A 22,068-nucleotide genomic window follows, 5' to 3' on the forward strand; every position below is an offset into this window, starting at 1 on the left:
ACTATTTTTCAAAAGCCAATAAATCTCAAAACTTAACATTTTCTACAAAAACATTGTAACAGGAGTACCTTTGTCCTGATGTTAGATGGGACCTGGAACTCAATCGTTTCATAGCTGTTTGACTGTCGACTTTTCTAGTTTTTAATGCTGACTGTATAATCTGTATAAAAGAGAAAATATAAGCATTTATTCACTTTAATCAGAGCAAACTAGTTTTTTTTTTTATTTCTTTTATCACAATATAAATTCAGTAGCGATGTAAGACTCATTTTGGACTGCATTTACAGCATAATATTTCATAAAATATTTGAAAAACTATGCCATATAATATTTAATCTAAATTCTTAAGGATTCGGGTCTGAATATCAGTCTGAAATCCTTGGGTTTCGGTTTGAAATCCTTGGGTTTCGGGTTTGAAATCTTTGGGTTTCGGTGTGAAATCCTTGGGTTTCGGTTTGAAATCTTTGGGTTTCGGTTTGAAATCCTTGGGTTTCGGTTTGAAATCCTTTGGTTTTGGTTTGAAATCCTTGGGTTTCGGTCTGAAATCCTTGGGTTTCGGTTTGAAATCCTTGGGTTTCGGTTTGAAATCCTTGGGTTTCGGTTTGAAATCTTTGGGTTTCGGTTTGAAATCCTTGGGTTTCGGTTTGAAATCCTTGGGTTTCGGTTTGAAATCCTTGGGTTTTGGTTTGAAATCTTTGGGTTTTGGTTTGAAATCCTTGGGTTTCGGTTTGAAATCCTTGGGTTTTGGTTTGAAATCTTTGGGTTTTGGTTTGAAATCCTTGGGTTTCGGTTTGAAATCCTTGGGTTTCGGTTTGAAATCCTTGGGTTTCGGTTTGAAATCTTTGGGTTTGAGTTAAGATTAATAGCCATCCAAATCTTTATTTTGCTGAAATCGCTTATGGTTTATTAATTCAGTTCTTTCATTGTACATTTAAAAGGACATTCTTTCAAGAATATTCTTGAATTGCAGTTTTAATGTTTTCATTTGGTTAAGAAATTAGTTTGTTTTGGTGTGTGAAGATCCAGATGGTGCTATGGAGTCTGGTGTCTGGACTAATGTTGTTATTGGCAAATGTTTAATCATCCTTTAAGGCCCACTTACTTGGTTGGCCCCATCCAAGGAATCTAATTGTAACACCACATTTCCTTTTGCTTTTCCCTCTTGAATACAGACTTTATTTCCTGGTTCAATGAGGTCTTTTATCATGTCTTTATAGATTTCCAATATTGAAATGGTACACCTGAAATTCTACCATAATCAAATGATAAGTATAAGATATCCCCGTTCTAAAGAAATTAAACTCAAATCACTTTGAAAATAAATACAACACAAAGAGTCTTGATTAACAATCGGTATTTTCATGTATGTACTATCTGAGATATAAAAGAGTTATTATTGACAGTTAGTTTTCATAATTTTCAATTTATTTCAAAAGATATAGTGCAAGCAATAAATCACCTCCAAATAAAGAAGCCCATAAATAAACTGTGTTGCTAAGGCTAGAATAATGCAACAGTCAATAGTAACCACAGTTGGGGGGGGGGGGGGGGGGGGGGGGGGCAGAGAAGAAGTGTTTTTGATAAATCTTGGAAATGGAAGTTTGTATTGTATGAATATCTGGGCGCAAGCATTATACAATTATTTTTCTGAAACCAATTTTCAGCTCAAGATCATCATACTTAGTATCTAGTTCTTGGGTGCAAGAGTTCTTAAGTTATTAAGAAGACACCATTTTTAAGCTTAAGGTCACCACCAAAATATCGTTTTTACCTGAAGGTAGCCAAGACCTTGACCTTTGACCTTTAGATCTCAAATCGATCCTGGACCCAAAGGATCTTTAGTTATTGAGCAAAAACTGTTTTTTCACCTCAAGTTTACTGTGACCTTGACCTTTGACCTACTGATCACAAGCTCAATAGGGGTCATCTAATAGTCATGAACAACCAGCATATCAAGTTTGGAGTTCTTGGGTCTAAGCATTCTATGGTTATTATGCGGAAACGAAGTGTGACGTACAGACTGACGGACTGACTGACTGACAGACAGGGCGAAAACAATATGTCTCCCCATGAATTAGGGAAACATAATTCAAGTTACGAAACTGCCAACTACACTAATGGTGTTTAATGTTTCCTGTAGCATAATTCTATTCTTCTATATTTGCATAGGAAGTCTTAAGTCCTATACCTATAAATTAGTGGTCAAGGACTTGTCCAAATTTAAATGAAACATTTCAACAAGAGGGCCATGATGGCCCTAAATCGCTCACCTGAGTAAAAGAGTTTAACCTTTGTTATTAATATAGCTTGTTTCTCAAAGAATATTGAACAAGAGCTGTCAAAGTATGTGACAAATGCCCCCCAATGTGACATTGATCTATGAACAAGTACATAAAAAGTTGATCTTGCCTTTATGTGTCAAATACATATTGCAAGTTATATTAAATTGCCTCTGAGCATAGAAAAAAAACCAATCATACTAAATGACAGCCAACACTCTTTATGTCCTCATATTCAGCATTCCATTGTGAATAAACACTTAGTGTATCTTTCACCTTAGAGGTAGGGACATGGGTCTTGCACACGACACGTTGTCTTGGTATGTCGAAAACATATGGCAAGTCATTTTAAAATCTGTCCATATAAGAGTAAGTCACAGCGCGGACACGACAGCCTATATTTTCCTTCAGGTTGCCATGGCAACCAGAGTTCTGCATGGAATTAATTTTTTTGAACAATTTTGAGGTCCATGCAAGGACACTTCAAACCAAATTTGCTGAAGATCTATCAAGGGGTTCATGCGAAGAAAATGTTAAGTTTTTTTTACTAATTTTAGCTCTGGTGGCCCTTAAAAGGGGCCAAACAAAATTATTTGAAAAGACCTGACACAGGCCCATGCTAGGATGCTTCAGACTTGAAGATCCATCCAGCAGTTAATAAGATCAAGTTGTTTAAAGGTTTTTCTATTTTTTGCTCTGGTGACCCCTAAAAGGGGCCAAACAAAACCATTTGAACAAAGTTGAGAGAGGACCATGTAAGGATGCTACATATCAAGTATGGAGTCATTCTGACCTTTACTTTCAGAGGAAAAGATGTTTAAGTGACAAGACAATGTAAAAACAAATGACCCCTGAGCAAGGCCAATTTGACCCCGGGACAATAATTTGAATACCTTTGGTGTAGGTCCACTAGGTAACACTATATACCAAATATGAAAGCTCTAGGTCTTATATTTTGGAGAAGAGGATTTTTAAAGTTTTATTATATAAGACTATATAAAAATATTGAAAACCTAAGCCTATGAACACGGGGCGTGGCCAATTTTGACCCCAGGGCTGAAGTTTGAACAATCTTAATAGTGGTCCGATAAACAATGCTTCATACCAAATATCTAAGGCCTTCGCCTTTTGGTTTCGGAGAAGAAGATTTGGTTTCGGAGATGAAGATTTTATAAGTTTTCATCATAAACATATATAAGGAAACCCATGACCGCCCGGGTGGGGCCATTTTTTGACCCCAGGGCCAAAGATTGAACAATATTGGTACAAGTCAACTAGATGATATATCATGCCAAATATCTAAGCTCTTGTCACTACTTGATTTTACATATGTATCTATATATGTATATTTGTTCTTAATTGTTGTATGTGGCCCATATTGAAAATTGGTATGTGTACTAAATATGTTATCCAGTTTAAATTAAGACGTTACTTGTCTTTGTGAGTTCGGAGAAGATTTTTTAAGTTTTCACTATAACACATATAGAGAAAACCCATCAGCCCCAGGGCGTGGCCAATTTTGACCCCAGGGCCAGAATTTGAACAAACTTTCTAGAGGTCCACTAGACGATGAATCATGCCAAATATCTAAGCTCTAAGCCACGTAAGTTCAGAGGAGATGATTTTTGAAGTTTTCACTATAAACATATAGAGAAAACCCATGACCCCCGAAGGGGGTGGGGCCAATTTTGACCCCAAGGCCATAATTTGAACAATCTTTGTAGATGTCCACTAGACGATGAATCATGCCAAATATCTAAGCTCTAGTCCAAGTAAGTTCAGAGGAGAAGATTTTTGAAGTTTTAACTATAAACATATAGAGAATACCCTAACCCCCCTGGGTGGGGCCAATTTTGACCCCAAGGCCATAATTTGAACAATCTTTGTAGAGGTCCACTAGACGATGAATCAAGCCAAATATCTTAGCTCTAAGCAACGTAAGTTCAGAGGAGATTTTTGATTTTTTTAAAAATAAACATATAGAGAAAACCCATGACCACCCAGGGGCGGGGCCAATTTTGACCACAGGGCCATAATTTGAACAATCTTTGTAGAGGTCCACTAGACGATGAATCATGCCAAATATCTAAGCTCTAGTCCAAGTAAGTTAAGAGGAGAAGATTTTTGAAGTTTTAACTATAAACATATCAAGTATACCCATGACCCCCCGGGGCGGGGCCAATTTTGACCCCAAGGCCATAATTTGAACAATCTTTGTAGAGGTCCACTTGACGATGAATCATGACAAATATCTAAGCTCTAGGCCAAGTAAGTTCAGAGGAGAAGATTTTTTAAGTTTTCACTATAAACATATAGAGAAAACCCATGACCCCCGAAGGGGGTGGGGCCAATTTTGACCCAACTGCCATAATTTGAACAATCTTGGTAGAGGACCATTTGGTGATCCTACCTACCATATATCAACGGCCTAAGCCTTGTGGTTTGGGAGAAGAAGATTTTTAAAGTTTTTCCTTTCCATTGCCATGGCAACCAGAGTTCTGCATGGAATTCAATTCTTTGAACAATTTTCAAAGGGGACCACCCAAGGAACATTCCTGTGAAGTTTGGATGAAATTGGCTAAGCGGTTTATGAGGAGATGTTGTTTAAAGTAAAAGTTTACGGACGGACGGACGGACGACGGACGCCGGACAAATTGTCATCACTGAAAAGCTCACCTTGTTACTATGTGACAGGTGAGCTAAAAAGCACTGGGCAAGATGATTCTTTCTACTGAGTTCTTTAAGGATGCATTTCCTTTTTAATCACTAGTTTTGTTATAAATGATAACATACAAAGAGACGTAAAAGAGTGCTAATGTCCGACGGGTTTAATAAGGGTTCATCTTTAAATAAGAGAGGTAGCAATAACCTTGGTTTCAATGGAAGACATTTAGATTTAATTCAAACACAGTTGAAATGTTATTTTATTTTGGCATGTGCAGCAATAGGATGAGAATTATTTCAAAATATTGTATCACATATTGTTTCTAATTGTTTAAAGCTTTTACTTACTAGAACATAATATTGTAACAAACCTCTGCCTGTTCAAAAAGGTATTCCATACATCTTGGTACCAATCCGTGAGTGTGTGAGGGACCTGCATAATAAATAATCTTATAAATAACAACAGGGTTGGACACAAACGGTAGTAGGGTATTCTGAGACTACCAGTTTTTTGGTCCGACTACAAGAAAGTGTTAGTCAATAGTCCTTTGGACAACTAGAAAAACAAGAGATGTTTGTTAAACATTATGCCCCCCCTGAGCGCCATGTTGTCAGGATTATATGGACAATTGAATGAAATATGCATGGACCTAAATGATAGCTGATTTGTCAATGACATTGGATACCGTTAAGGCAGTTTAAAGATTATGACCATTTAAGTGTAAGGATACAGTGTGTTATGACCATGACCTTTGACTCTACTACCTTAAAAAACAAAGGAGTTATCAGCTGGTCACTAAAAACATATAAGTTTGAGGGCCATGGGTGCAGGCATTGTCGACTTATCCCCCAGACAAGCTTTTTTTATTCAAGGTCCCTGTGACCCTAAAATCATAAGGGGTCATCTACAGGTCAGGAGCAACCCCAAGAAATGTTTAAGGGCCATTGGTGCAGGCATTGTCAAGTAATCACTCAATACATTTTTGCATTCAAGGTCACTGTGACCTTTGACCTGATGACTCCTAAATTCAATAAGCGTCATCTACCGGTCAGGCCCGACTTCCATGTAAGGTTTGATTATCATAGGGTCAGACATTGTTGAGATATCACTTGGAGAAGATTTGTTAACTTTTTAGTGTTAAAGGTTATTGTGACCTTGACCTTGGCCTGATGACCCCCTTCTTAAAGGGTTCATCTACTGGTCAGGTCCAACTTTCATGACAAGTTTGATGACCATAGGTCCAGGAATAGTTGAATTTACTTTAAGGTCACTGTGACCTTGCCCTTTGACCCCTAAAATCAATATGGGTCATCTACTGGTCAGGCCAAACCTCCAAGTTAAGTTTGAGGGTCATTGGTGCAGGCATTGTCAAGTTGTCACAGTGACAACTTTTGTTTGGTGCAATGACCCCTAAACTCAATAGGGGCCATCTACTGGCTAGGCCCAACCTCCAAGTCAAGTATGAGGGCCATGGTTGCAGGCATTGTCGAGTTATCACTCGGACAACCTTTAACCATTCAAGGTCACTCACTGTGACCTTGACCTTTGGCCTGATGACCCCCAAAAACAATAGGGGTCATCTACTGGTCAGGCCCAACTTCCATATCAAGTTTGATGACTATAGGTCTAGGCATTGATGAGTTATCACTAGGACAAGCTTTAAAATAATTTAAGCATTAAAGGTAACTGTGACCTTGACCTTTGACCTGATGAGCCCCAAAATCAATAGGGGTCATCTAATGGCCAGGGCCTACCTTCATGTCAAGTTTGATGACCATACGACCAGTAAATTTTCAGTTATCAGTCGGACAAGCTTTGGTCGACAGACTCACCTACCGACCGACTGACCTTTCAACCAACATGTGCAAAGAACTATACCCCTCTTCGTCGAAGGGGGAATTATTAAATATCACATCAGTTAATTGAGCTTAAAATCTTTATTGCGCTTAAACTTGCGTAAAACAAGATGTAACTAGAGCTGTCACAGGAGTGACGAATACCCCCAAATGCCGCCTGGACACAGGAATGGCAAACCATTCCTTTGAAAAGAGGCCATAACTCCAAGGTTACTGCACACTGCATCTTCTTTTATCATGCATGTATTGTTTGTCCGGAAACCGTTTTTCAATTTTCGTAACAGTGCACAAAAACCTTTACTCCACTGGCCCCATTTTCAATCACAAGCATTGTCTTCACAGAGGCTGCCTATACAGCAAGTTTCATCACAATATCTCATGCCCAATAAAAGTTATGAAGCAGAAACCATTTTTCTATTTTTATTAACAGTGACCTTGACCTTGGCCCCACCAGCCCCAATATCGAACTTGACCTGTATCTTCTGATGTTACACCTGTGTACCAAAAAATGTTCAAATCTGTCAAGCCTTTCATGAGTTATCGTCTGGAAACCATTTTTCTATTTTTAGTAACAGTGACCTTGACCCCACCAGCCCCAATATTGAACTTGATCTGTATCTTCTGATGTTACACCTGTGTACCAAAAATTGTTCAAATCCGTTTAGCCTTTCATGAGTTATCAGTTATCGTCCGGAAACCGTTTTTCTTTTTTTAGTAACAGTGACCTTGACCTTGGCCCCACCAGCCCCAATATCGAACTTGACCTGGGGTTGGCAATCGCAAAGATATCTCAGCATCCCTACACGTGACCAGGCTGGGACCAATTTTTCCCTGTAGGAGACGCTAAACCCTTCAAGATGCACCCCTTGGGGTGTGCGGGTTGATATTTGGTCACTGGTTTTAATCCAGTCAAAGTATGCGCAAATTCGCGACATTTTGTAAACAAAACGCGCTCCCATATAGCTACTAAGGGGGATCTAATCTCAAAGGTATCTTCGGAACCAATAATGATAGCTTGGTTCTGGTATTGGAATTTACGTCTCACCATATTCTCTTATTCTATTAGTATTTGTCTAAAATTAAATATCAAAATAATCATTTTCAGCTTCTTATGGTAATATCCATGAAGTTATGTACAAGACTTCATGTATTGTCTAATTTGAACACATATCTTACCAAACATTGTATGTGTCTTTCCAGTGCCTGTCTGTCCACTTAAAAATTAGAAGGATAAATTGTGTTAATCTCTTTGAAATTAAACCAATATCAATAAATTAAATATAAGAGTAAGTTTGAACTCATATGATGTCAGTTTGTTTCTTTCAATGCCAACTTTGAAGAAATCTGCTGAAGCGAAAGTGCCTATAGAGTTATACAGTCAGACCTGGTTGAACAGTCACCTGCTTTATGGCCATCTGCCTTAACAGGCCATTTTAAATTCCCCCCCGTATGAGTTACTATATAATGTACGTGCACTAAGCAGCCAACTGTCTAACACGACCACTAATTTTTGTCCCCGTGAAGCCATATGAACGCTAATTAGCGGACACTTAACCTTGTCACTGACACTTAAGCTTTTGTTTTCCAATACACAGCTTTAATTGCGTATAGAAGTTTACAGAAAAGAACGATGGCCTCAGGTATCTCCATCATCCAATGAAAATGAATAATACATCACACGAATGCCATGCATGTTTTGTCATCGAGAGATCATGTTTATTACACGTCCACGATTGTTTTGATTAGAATTGACACAATTAATGACACAATGAATAAGAAAATTCAATAATTACAAAGTTAATTATTAAATATCAACAAAAGCAGTAATTATGAAAATTATAATGCAGTTTGCATTGTCATTCGAAGGCGTGAAACAGGTTACAATTTTTATTCACTTCATTATTATTTTTCCAAGTGCACAGATTTATATTTCAACGAAGGATATTTACAATGCATTGTTCTTGATATTTTTTTAACTTTGACTATGGCTGAAAATAAGACTAATCGAAAGTGTTTGAATTTAAAAGAACATGTCTAGTGTATAAAGTTATTAGAAAACAGCCGTAGTGCAAGAAGTGTTGCCAAGGAATTTAACTGTGGAAGGACTCAAATCAATTTCTTACTTAAGCGTAAGCGTGAAATTGTGAAAGAATATGAAAGCAATGGAAATCCAAATGCAAAATGACAGAGGAAAAGTACAGGAAATGAGGAACTGAATGAACTTGTGTATGCATGGTCTATGGACGCTTGTGCTCGTCTCGTTCTCGTTTCAGGGCCATTCAGACCAAAGCCAAAAAGTATGCTGTTAGGTCTTAGACCAAAAAAAAAATACCTGTGTTTCCGGTGACATGGCGAAAAAAAATAGGGTCGTTGAATCATAAGGCCACACCAAATTAATGTTTAGTTCCTCGGATTTTTGCCAAAAAAAAATAAAATTTTTTTTTGTCAGTTTTCATAAAAACCGAAGCGAGCGAAGAGCGAAAAATATATTTTTCCTCATATTCAATATAAATAAGAAAGATTGTTCAAAACAAGAGATGTTTGTCAAACATTATGCCCCCCCTGAGCGCCATGTTGTCAGGATTATATGGACAATTGCATGAAATATGCATGGACCGAAATGACAGCTGATTTGTTGCTGTTTTAAGATTATGACCATTAAAGTGTGAGGATAAAGTGTGTTATGACCGTCATGACCTTTGACTCTATGAACTCAAAATCCAGAGTCATCAGCTGGTCACCAGAAACCTAAATATCAAGTTTGAGGGCCATGGGTGCAGGCATTGTCAAGTTATCACAAGACAAGTTTTTTTCGTTCAAGGTCACTGTGACCTTGACCTTTGACCCGATGACCACTTAAATCATAAGGGGTTATCTACAAGTCAGATGCAACTCCCAAGTTAAGTTTGAAGGCCATGGGTTCAGGCATTGTTGAGTTATCACTCGGACAACCTTTTACCATTCAAGATCACTGTGACCTTGACCTTTGGCTCTATGAATCCTAAATCAATAAGGGTGATCTACTGGTCAGGCTTAACATCCATGTCAAGTTTAATGATCATAGGTTCAGGCATTGTTGAGATATCAGTGGGGGAAGATTTGTTAACTCTTTTGCGTTAAAGGTTACTGTGACATTGACCTTGGCCTGATGACCCCCAAAGTCGATTGGGGTCATCTACTGGGCAGGCCCAACCTTCATGTCAAGTTTGATGACCATAGGTCCAAGAATTGTCGAGTTTGCTTTCAAGGTCACTGTGACCTTGACCTTTGACCCCTAAAATCAATAGGGGTCATCTACTGGTCAGGCCCAACATCCATGTCAAGTTTGAGGGCCATGGGTGCAGGCATTGTTGAGTTATCACTTGGACAACCTTTTATTATTCAAGGTCACTGTGACCTTGACCTTTGGCCCAATGAACCCTAAAATTAATAGGGACAATCTTCTGGCCGGGCTCAACCTCCAAATCAAGTTTGAGGGCCATGGGTGCAGCCATTGTCAAGTTATCACTCGGATAACCTTTTACCATTCCAGGTCACTGTGACCTTGACCTTTGGCCCAATGACCCCTTAAATCAATAGGGACCATCTTCTGGCCAGGCCCAATCTCCAAGTCAAGTTTGAGGGCCATGGGTGCAGGCATTGTCGAGTTATCACTCGGACAACCTTTTACCATTCCAGGTCACTGTGACCTTGACCTTTGGCCAGATGACCCCCAAAAACCATAGGGGTCATCTCCTGGTCAGGCCAATTCTCCAAGTCAAGTTTGAGGGCCATGGGTGCAGGTATTGTTGAGTTATCAATCGGACAACCTTTTACCATTCAAGGTCACTGTGATCTAGACCTTTGGCCCAATGACCCCCAAAAACAATAGGGGTCATCTACTGGTCAGGCCCAACCTCCAAGTCAAGTTTGAGGGCCATGGGTGCAGGCATTGTCACGTTATCACTCGGACAACCTTTTACCATTCAAGGTCACTGTGACCTTGAGCTTTGGTCTGATGACCCCCAAAAACTATAGGGGTCATCTCCTGGTCAGGCCCTACCTCCATGTCAAGTTTGAGGGCCATGGGTGCAGGCATTGTTGAGTTATCACTCGGACAAGCTTTAAAATTATTTTACCATTAAAGGTCACTGTGACCTTGACCTTTGACCCGATGACCCCCAAAATCAATAGGGGTCATCTACTGGTCAGGCCCAACCTTCATGTGAAGTTTGATGACCATACGTTTAGGAATTGTTGAGTTATCACTCGGACAAGCTTTGGTCTACCGACGGACCGACCGACCGACCGACATACCGACATGCCTGTGCAAAGCAATATACCCCTCTTCTTCGAAGGGGGGCATAATAATTGCCCTTAAATCCATTTTAATGCCATCTTGAACTGAGCCTCTAATGGACATTGGGAAAATGTCGGAATACATACTATTTATTCATCCGTGTTTAGTACAAACATTATATGGATAAATCTAATTTCTTATATAATTAAAACGTACATTAATATGACATTCATTCATAATAATAAATAACCCTGCTTTTAGTAAAAAGTTTGAAACGACTTATATAAATCTACCTGAATCAGTTTAACATAATATGCAACTGTATTTAGACATAACTTAGGATTGATTTTGGATTTGTAAAAAATGATCACTTACACAATGGCATCATCAAACATCAGACTCCATATAACATAGACTAAATTTTGTTTTTATTATCACAGGAAATGCAATGACATGTGCTTATTAAAACAAAAAGAACCAGGGTATTTTTCAGAGTACTTTTTTTGGTTATTTAGATGTTTTTATGCCAATTGTATATGCCCCCCCCCCCCAAGTCCGGAATAGCGGGGACTTTGACTTCCGGTCTCTCAAAACCCGGGTAAAATACCCGACCTGCAGGGAGTTCACACTACTGGTAAAATCCCTGCCAAATGGCCCCGCAACCCTGAATACCTATGTGAGGCCCATTCCCGACAATTTTCAATATGAAGACAAAACCACATTCACTAGGCACTGCAGGGCCACCTGAAAGGTAAAAACACAGCCCATTGCCTCTGCTGTCCCCGGTTTACCCCTGGAACAAGGGCGAGGGGTGGGCGGGGCAGTGGTTACAATTGACAAGCGCATTACAATGATGGATTATGTTGCAAATAAAAACAAAATATAAGGTGATAAACTTAGTCTTACTTATGTTGAGGTATATCCAGGCCAGTGTTTATTCGCTATTTGTGAAAAGATATTTGTTCAAAACTGTTGCTTTGTCAGAATTTGATCAAAAATGAACTTGATACAATCATCAATTTGGACCAAACAATGACTCATGTTCCAGTTAAGTTGACCTGTGACATCTTCAGCATCGTCGTAACGAGGTAAAATGTTGGTCCCTTGTATTATGACTTGAATAAAATAGTACTAAGTTGATCATTCCGATTTCCATTCAAAACGAGTCACTAATTAGGCCTAAAAAAAAAATTTGTTTGGTTAGGGTTACATCCTTAAAAAAAATAGGTAGGGTAGTTAGGCTTTTTTTTTTTTTTTTTTTTTTTTTTTTTATTAGGTTTAATATAAGAATATAATTTTCATCATTGGAGAATGGTGTTAAAGCTATCTTCTGTACAAGCATTTAAGGTTTAAACTTAATATTAAAAAGCAATTTAAAAAAAAAACGAATTTTTTTTTTTTTTTTTTTTTTAGTTTTTCATATTTTTTTTTTCAAACTGACTATAAAAACGGTAGGGTCGGCGCCTATTCCGTAGGTAGGGTCGGGTAACCCGAACCAAATGTATTTTTTTTTTAGGCCTTACTAGGGATGGCAACGAGTACCCGATTACTCGAGTACTCGATCGAACGTCCGAGTACTCGAGTACCAAATCACTACTCGAGTACTCGGATTTTTTTTTAAAAAATCTATAAAAATCACCAAATACACGATTTACAGACAAAATATCAGATCTGGTTAGTTGCCCAAAGGACAATTTACGGTCCCTCTAATCCCCGCTTTGTATACAATTGACATCAATCAATTAGTTGACAGTTGTTGTGATAGTTGCAAACTGTCAACAAAGGACCACTATTTCAAATTAGCACTAATGTCAATTAGCGAAGTTTTGATAGCGGTACTTTCACCTACACAATTCTGTTGTATACCAATTAGTTTAAACATTATATGTTTTACAACGATTGTGAAGAAAGCTATGATAGCTTGTACTGAGTCACTCTCGTTGGCACTATGTTGCGCGAGAGTGTTGCCTTGTGTTGTATCGACCGTTACGAGAATTGATTTCTTAATAGGCGTATTTTAATTATTTTTGCAATGATTATCATATGATTGGTTGATATTTTGAATCAAGAATTATGAATATTTATGAGGTAAACAACAATTACACAGTACGAAAAACTATCATTTAAAAAAAAAATTGTAGAGTAAACAACCAAAAAACTGAACTTCGTATTGAATTTCGTTCACTTTTTTATGTATGCTATTAATTTTTGTTCATTGAAATTCTGATTGTTGTTCATTTCTGCAGTGCATACTTGTATAAAATGAAACGAATAAAACAAATTAAAAGCCTGAAACAACATTTGTTTTCTTTTTATATCATTTGTTTTGTTAAAATACGTAATGTAGTTTACTTTAAAGGTGAAAATGACCAATAATACGACCAACGCACAATATAAACCATTTACGATACATGTATACACAATCTTGTCCTCGCGAACACATATTCAATTTGACCGAGTAATCGAGTACCCGAGTACTCGATCGAACGATCGTCCGAGTACTCGAGTATTAATTTTACTACTCGTTGCCATCCCTACTAATTACGCAATATAATCCCTACCAGTCTCAGATACACATGCTTTATTGCATAATGGTTGCTTTAAATAATGATCCTTTAGTGTATGAGACGATCAACAATGACTTCAAGCATGCTCAAAACATATTTATTGTCAAAAATAAGATTTAATTTCCAAACTTCGAGCCACATTGTTTATACCAGAAGCGGCCATGTTGATTGAATTTATTGAACCCATGCTAAACCGATCGATATACAGTATAAAAACACTATGCATCAGTAAATTCCCTTTACAAAAACACGAAAACTAGCGTAGAAAAAATTATACGTGATTATTTTTAGCCTTTTAATAAATTATTACCTGAAAAAAATCTGCTTGGCGATCAAAATGGAGGTGCGGGCGCACAAAAAAAATAAAAATATATATTTTACATTTTCAAAAAAATAGGAGCGGTAAATCCGCGGAACGAAATATCAATTTGGTGTGGCCTAACAATTATATTATATCTTAGCATTTCATAATTTACAAAAAGTCACAGAAAAACACCTTCGACTACCGTATTTTCCCGCCAATTTTGCCCATGAAATCTGGTGTTTTTGTATACAATACCGTATTATATCATGCATAGGACCCACTTTTTTACCCCCAATTATTGTCTTAAAAATTGCCTGCGTCCTTTCTATGCTATTAGAACTTCATCTGTTTTTTTCCAAGTCCATTTCAGGTCGAGAATATCGGACCGGGGAAGAACGCGGTAATAGTAAGTATCTGTACTGCGTCACCGAAGAGAACAACTGACATAGGTAAAATCACACAAGTTAACACACGCAGAGATATATTGAATGTTTACTTTAAAATGATTATTTTGAGAAATAAATTGAAAACAAACACAAACAAAGTGTTTACTGTTTTACAAAAGGGACGCTACTCAAAAAAACTCGATGTGAGTCAGCGTTTTAACTGGATTGAGTTATAACGGCAACGGAAAATCGGGAAAGGAGGTATTTATCAATTAATCAACAACGATTTTAATGTTTCGATATTTTACAAAACATTTTGTTGTATGTTACTGTTTTAAAAAATTAATAAAGGAATGTGCATAACGCAAAGTAGCATTATTGTCACCATCAAATCTTTTCAAATGTGCGAAGGTGTGAAAAACACCCGCTGTCTGTCATTAGAAAAACATCAATAGAACAAACTATTGCCATGGTAATACCGTATTGTTGTTTGTTCGCACTTTACCCGAGGTGCCTTCTGCTGGCAAGGCTAATTACCAACACGCAATAATTATGCCGACATGCTTTAATCCGCGCAGCGACAAGCCTTATCAAAACAATCATTAGTTTTGACAATACACAGTTTTGCAAAGGTTGCCACGGTTGACTGTCATTCAGAAGGCATGTCGGGAGATGCAACGGTTGACTGTCAGTCAGAACTAGTCTATTACAGCATTTGTATAAGTCTTATATTATGGTGAATGTTCTCAAAATGTCAAGACATATATCATTGTTGTGTACGCTTAATTACCGAAATACGGCGATAATTATCGAAATACACAAGACACTTATCGAAATATGCCTTATATACAATTTTTGCTTGTTTTTTTACTTCAATATATGTTATAAATACTTTACCAACCTCAATTTTTCGGCTCCGATTTTGACATTTTTCCACTGCGTCCTATCTTATATATTAAGGGGTTTTACCCGTTTTCTCAACAATTTTTTTGCCTGCGTCCTATCTATGCTAGCGTCCTATACATGATATAATACGGTACTCGTTTATAAATCGCGATCGGTTTTAAGAAAACAAATCCAGCACTTCAATTTTTACAGATCTGTGATAATGTTCTACCCAAACAGTCAATTATCAACTAATTTGTTAATTTGCATGAGGAAAATTGCCGATTTTCCTGTCAACTGTGAGCTCCTTAAACTAGGCCTTCAAGTGGAGGTAGGTTAACAAGAGCCGTCGTAAGACAGCGCGCAATTACGCAGCTTTGACTTAGAAGACAATAATGATGTAATAATACCAAGTTTGGTCTCTTTATGTCAAACCCAACTAAAATTATTCGATACATAAGGTGACTTTGATGCTGCCCTCCCACCAGCCCGCCCAAACAATGAAGCAAGTCATTCAAATAACTTGATTTCCCATTATGAAAATGTGGTTAAGAATATACAAATATGCCTTTCAAAGGAAATGAAAAAAAAAAAAAAAAAAAATTCAAGGGCCATAATTTGTATTTAGGCTTAAAACAAAGTTATGTTTCTTGTTGAAAGATGGTCATAAATAATTTTGAATTTCATTAAGTGCATTTAATGAACGGTATAGACATTTTTTTAATTAAAATCCCAACTTGCCCTTAACTTTTACTTGCCTAAAACTTTAACCTAAGTCAATCAGGGGCCGTAACTTGTATTAAGGATATGGAGTTATGTAACGTCATTGGGTGGTGGTCCTGAACAACTGTGTGAAGTATTAAGTCAATTGAATGAAGGGTATAGAAGTTATTAAACAATATCCCAACCTGCCCTAAAACTTTAACCTAAGTTCCATAGTCAATCAGGGGCCATAATTTGTATAAAAGATAATATGGAGTTATCCAACCTCATTATGTGATGGCTCTGAACATCTGTATGAAGTATTAAGTCAATTGAATGAATGGTATTGGAGTTTTAAGTGAAAATCCCAACTTGCCCTAAAACTTTAACCTGCCCTAAAACTTTAACCTAAGTCAATCAGGGGCCATAACTTGTATTTAGGATAATATGAAGTTATGTAACATCATTGTGTGATGGTCCTGAACAACTGTGTGAAGTATTAAGTCAATTAAACAAAGGATATAGAAGTTATTAATAAATATTCCAACTTGCCCTAAAACTTTAACCTAAGTTCCATAGTCAATCAGGGGCCATAATCTGTGTAAAGAATAATATGGAGTTATCTAACCTCATCATGTGATGGCCCTGAACAACTGTGTTAAGTATTAAGTCAATTGAATGTAGGGTATTGGACTTGCCCCAACTTGCCCCAAGTCAAAATCCCAACTTGCCCTAAAACTTTAACCGGACGCCGACGCCGGGGCGAGTAGTATAGCCCACCTATTCTTCGAATAGTCAAGCTAAAAATAGAACAAGTAAACGCGGATATGAATTTATTTTACTTATCTTATTTTCGTACAATCAAAGTTTCATTCATATTTATAGTGAAATCAAACATTTCGGTCATTGTTATAAGATTCTCAGACGACGATTATTGATTATTATTTTTTCGATCGTATGGTATTTTCTTACCAGCCTAGGCGAAATCTTGGCATTCAAATAGGATCGTACGGTATCCGACTGACCGAATTAAATACAAACCATAGCCACGCGCCTTTGATATTATCACCGCTCGTGCACTGACGTCACAAATAGTACCGTTTGATCTGCAGCCGACACATTCCAACAAATGTGTCGTTAACTTTTGAAGGTTTTTAATTCGATTTCAGTTGATGGGACTTATTTTTAATAAGGCGAAATAAGTAACCATTGATAATTGCGGATAAAATGTAACGATTAGTGAAATGTGTATTGGAACCTGGCAATTTAGTATCCTGCATTAGATGGAGTAAAGCTTAATCGTAAGAAGCCTGCATGATATACGCAATGCCTAATCGTAAAAAGAAAGTTTTATTTTGGACATTAATAAATAACACTGCGAGCTTTAATCCTAAATATTTTTATTTTAAAGACTGCAAAATATGTCTCTTGTGATTAACCACGTGTTTGGACCGTAAACATGCGTTTGCCAATTTGAAGATATCGGACATTTTGTATTCCTGTTGACATAGCGTCTCGGTAATACATAATAAGGAATGACAGTTTATTCTCCGCGTACATAGAAAGACAAAGAACGAAAGTAATGACGATAAATTAAAAAAATATATAAAAAAAATTTACGATAGAATGTTTTGTTTTTTTTACTTTTATGTCTAAATAAAAGATTAGGGTCGGCGAGGAAAAAATACGGTCGGTCGGGTCACCGGAAACACGGGTAGTTTTTTTTTGGCCTTACTGAATTTAAGGCTAGCAATGGGTGGCTGATGTCATTCCTTACTAGACACAACATTGTTTTTAAGAAACAAGTGAACTCAACAAGAGCTGTCACAGAGATAGCCCGCTCGACTTTTCCGCCGCTTTTCAGTGTAAGGATTGAAAAGTTTTGGCGAAACATGTATGGATCACTGTTAGATTAGTTTTCAATGCAATACATGATGTGCTGAGATATTAATATTAATGTATTTACATGGATTATTTTAACCAGAATTTTTAAGTCCAATAATAAAGGGCCATTATTTGCATAATACAGTTATCTAACTTGGTTATTCAATTACGTTGGGTGGTGGAATACCATTGTATAAAGTCTCAATGCAATACATAAAGTAATTGCTGAGATATTATCATATGTGAGCTAACATGCAAGACCTTAACCAGAATTTATTCGCATAATAAAGGGGCAAAAATGAAATAATATGAAAGATAGAGTAATCTTACTTGATAAAAGAAGAAGGTTAAATGATTGAGAGCATGTGTGTAAAGTTTCAATACAATACACGATGTATTTGCTGAGGTATAGTGGTATAGTGGTAACAAGCAAAACCTTAACCAGAATTTCTATGTCCAAAAAAGGGGCTATTATTTAATATATTTTGCAAACTAGAGTTACCTAACTAGGTTAATTAAGTAGGTTGGATGGTTGAGTAACATCGTATAAAGTCTTAGAATGCAATACCTCAAGTAGTTGTTGAGATATTAACCTATGTGGGCTTCACGCAAAACCTTAACCAGAATATCTTAGTTAAATAAAAAAGGGATATCATTTACATTAAATGCTAACTAGAGTTATCTGACTTGATTAATTAAGTACATTGGATGGTTGAGTACCATTGTATCAAGTCTCAATGCAATACCTCAAGTACTTGCTGAGATATTAACCTAATTGTGTGCTTACACGCAAAACCTTAACCAGAATCTTTAAGTCAAATAATAAAGAAAAATTATTTGCATTAAATGCAAACAAGAGTTATCTAACTTGGTTAATTTAGTAGGTTGGATGGTTGAGTACCATTGTATAAAGTCTTAATGCAAAGCCTCAAGAAGTTGATGAGATATTAACCTATGTCTGCTTGCACGCAAAACCTTAACCAGAATTTCTAAGTCAATAATAAAGGCCAATAATTTGCATTAAATGCAAACTTATCTAAAGTTATCTAACTAAGTTAATTAGGTAGGTTGGATGGTTGAGTGCCACTTATAAAGTCTCAAGGCAATACCTCAAGTAGTTGCTGAGATATTAACCTATGTGTGCTTGCATGCAAAATCTTAACCAGAATTTCTAAGTTGAATAATTAAGGGCAATTACTTGCATTAAATGCAAACAAGAGTTATCTTACTTGATTCATTAAGTAGGTTGTTTGGTTGGTTGAGTACCATTGTATCAAGTATCAATGCAATAACTCAAGTAGTTGCTGAGATATTAACCTATGTGTGCTTGCCCGCAAAACCTTAACCAGAATTTCTAAGTTAAATTATAATGGCCTATTTTTTGCATTAAATGCAAATTATAGTTTTCTAACTTAATTAATTAAGTAGGTAGGATGGTTAAGTGCCTCTGTATAAAATATCAAAGCAATACCTCAAGTAGTTGCTGAGATATTAACCTATGTGTGCTTGCACGCAAAACCTTAACCCGAATTTCTAAGGCCTAAAAAAAAAATTGTTTGGTTAGGGTTACATCCTTTTCAAAAATAGGTAGGGTAGGTAGGCTTTTTTTTTTTTTTTTTTTTTTTTTTTTATTAGGCTTTATATAAGAATGTCATTTTCATCATTGGAGAATGGTGTTAAAGTTATCTTCTATATAAGCAATTAAGGTTTTAAACTACATATTGAAAAGCAAAAAAAAAAAAGAAAAAAAAAATTATTATTTTTTTTTTTTTTAGTTTTTCATTTTTTTTTTCAAACTGACTATAAAAACGTTAGGGTCGGCGCCTATTCCGTAGGTAGGGTCGGGTAACCCGAACCAAATGTATTTTTTTTTTAGGCCTAAGTCAAATATAGAAATACAGTCAAACCTGTACTAAATGGCCACCTTTAGGAATAGGTAAAGGTGGCTGCTTACTAAAGGTGGCCATTATGTCCAGGTTGGACTTTTCTGACACTTTATCGTTGTTCAAACAGAGATCGATTATGTATCTTAACCACCACCTCACCCCACATTCAGTATCATCGGTACCATTAAAGAAAGTTGAATACCAAATATAAATATAGAAAAAACAATATTATTGCAAATTTACAAATAGAATGCAATAAATAGAAAATAATACATAGCATAAACCAAAAAACCTACAATGAGTCCACACAACGACATGTAGATTTTTAAGTTCAATGTTAATATATTCTGTCATTTTCCTTTGCATCACTTCTGTCTCTCATTTAAAGTGAATTAACATTGAGCCGACATTATCATGCCAAGCATGTCCCTCTGTGAGTCAAAAACCATGAATACACAAGTTAAATGAGTTCCTTGTTTCCTGTTATTTTCCTCTGTCTTTATGTGTTTTGATTTGAAATGTTAGCATTAAGCAAGAAATTGATTTGAGTCCGTCCACATTTCTCCTTGCAGTTGGAGGGTTTTCTAATTATTTAATACACGCTTCAGGTTTGAAACACTTCCGATTTGTTTTATTGTCATCCATAATAAAAAAATTAAAAGAATATCACGAACAATGCAATGCAAATAAACTTGTTTCCGCAAAATACCCTACGCTCGGGTCGGAATGAACCTATCTTACACTCTTGGCCATGGAAGATACTTATAATCTAACTTGATTTATTAAGAAGGTTGAAAAGCTGGCAGCCCTTGTATAAAGTTTCAAAGCAAACATGTTGTTTTTGCTGAGATATGATCATAAATGTGGTTACATGCAAAATTTTAACCAGAAGTCCAATAATAAAGGGCCATTATTTGCCAGACACTTATCTAACTTGGTTGAGTACCATTGTATAAAGTCTGAGATATGAACCTATGTGTGCTAACATGGCTTTAAACCCAAGACGCAGGCAAAATCAACTGTATGAAAGTGGAGGAAAAAACTTTTAATCTTTGTTATCGTCTACCACCATTGGCCGACATGTTTGTTGATGGGGAATTTTCTTTCAGTGAAAATGGCATTTGTTGTTTTAAACCATGCAATAAATCATGAATGTTCAGGGGAAATTAATGTTCATGGTTTTCATGGGTTGGGTGATCCACGAAATAAAGATCCCTCGAAATATAGCCCCTTTATTCACTTTTTCAATTGCCATGTACATTCTTGAGACTAGTTTATTCTTTACAGAGGTGGCAGTATACAGCAGTATTCAGTGACATACCATACTCATGGTACTATTTCAGAATTGTTAATATATATGCCTTGACCAAATAATAAACCAAATCAATCATTGAGTTCTTTAGGAATCAACCGACAGAAACAGTGCTTCATGCACAAGATTTGCATGTTAAGGGTTGGTACTGAATTATTTCATTTAATGAAATAATTAATCGATTACATTGAAGCTAACTGAGAAAGAAAGAAAATCACTGGTAAGAATGGAAGTTGCATATGCAATGACCCGTTTCCTTTTGATATGAGTAACACCAGGGTATGAGCCTGAGTCTCAACTGTATCTGTTTTCAATATGCCTAAAGTACCATGGCGATTTGAACAGTAAATATAATTATTTTATTGAGATTCTTAAAATGTACTTTAAGTCAGTAAGTATCTGATGTGCTGTTATGTAAAACTTTCAAGAAAGTTATTGAATTTGAAAAGCTATTTTTGAGACTCAAAATGTATGCACCGTTTTGGTGGTTTCACAGCTTTAGGATGATCACAGTTCATGTTCATGATAGGATAACTGGAATTAATGTCTGCACTTAAGCACACACACCTATCATTACTTTTGGCTGGCAGTGGATAATAAAGGACTCACTATGCAAAAATTGTGCCGTTTTATCCATTCATACAGCTCTCCAGACATTCTGTTGTGTTGAAGAACTCTTCCTAAAAAAAAAACAGAAAATATTTCTTATACAAATATTGAATAATTATTATAGCTTTGTTTCATTGTTCATATAATGTTGGACAACATGAATTAAAATCTTACTGATTAAGAATATGTGGAGTGAGCATAGCAAATAAGCCCTTTTTAATCATTAAGATTCTTATTCAGGTCATTTAACTGGCTAAGAAAATAACCTCATTGACTGATACATTCTTAACTTAATGATGCAGAGATTTTGTATCCAAGGGATTTTGTTTGGGATGTCAGTGTCAGTGGGTGGTGGAACTTTAATAATCAAGCTTGAATGAAGGATATAGAAGTTATTAATAAAACTGCCCTAAAACTCATTCTCCAAATCCAAAGTTAATCAGGCTATAATTTG

General features: G+C 36.4%; 2 protein-coding genes across 2 annotated transcripts; one reads left to right on the forward strand and one right to left on the reverse strand.

Annotated features, from left to right (window-relative positions):
• Window positions 1-331: 331 nt before the first annotated feature.
• LOC128216507 (protein TonB-like) lies at window positions 332-1,207 on the reverse strand. The gene is made up of 2 exons (XM_052923091.1): window positions 1,103-1,207; window positions 332-820 (listed from the first exon to the last, which is right to left on the reverse strand). Exons 1-2 carry the CDS (start codon window positions 1,205-1,207, stop codon window positions 332-334), a joined length of 594 nt encoding a protein of 197 aa, XP_052779051.1.
• A 7,434-nt stretch (window positions 1,208-8,641) lies between these two features.
• Window positions 8,642-21,507, forward strand: LOC128216515 (uncharacterized). The gene is made up of 4 exons (XM_052923102.1): window positions 8,642-8,677; window positions 8,989-9,097; window positions 17,664-17,788; window positions 21,502-21,507. The coding sequence occupies exons 1-4, from the start codon at window positions 8,642-8,644 to the stop codon at window positions 21,505-21,507; spliced, it is 276 nt and encodes a 91-aa protein (XP_052779062.1).
• The last annotated feature ends 561 nt before the right edge of the window (window positions 21,508-22,068 follow it).

The sequence above is a fragment of the Mya arenaria genome, chromosome 2 (genome assembly GCF_026914265.1).
Source record: "Mya arenaria isolate MELC-2E11 chromosome 2, ASM2691426v1".
Taxonomy (NCBI): Eukaryota; Metazoa; Mollusca; class Bivalvia; order Myida; family Myidae; genus Mya; species Mya arenaria.

Excerpts from the sequence above, each read along its gene's own strand:
- LOC128216507 (XM_052923091.1), bottom strand. The coding sequence starts at position 1,207 with ATGATAAAAGACCTCATTGAACCAGGAAATAAAGTCTGTATTCAAGAG. Across the intron at positions 821-1,102 it reads CCTTGGATGGGGCCAACCAA|GATTTCAAACCGAAACCCAA; the intron begins GTAAGTGGGCCT and ends CCGAAACCCAAG.
- LOC128216515 (XM_052923102.1), top strand. The coding sequence starts at position 8,642 with ATGCAGTTTGCATTGTCATTCGAAGGCGTGAAACAG. Across the intron at positions 8,678-8,988 it reads CATTCGAAGGCGTGAAACAG|AGGAAAAGTACAGGAAATGA; the intron begins GTTACAATTTTT and ends GCAAAATGACAG. Across the intron at positions 9,098-17,663 it reads ATTCAGACCAAAGCCAAAAA|TTAAGGCTAGCAATGGGTGG; the intron begins GTATGCTGTTAG and ends GCCTTACTGAAT.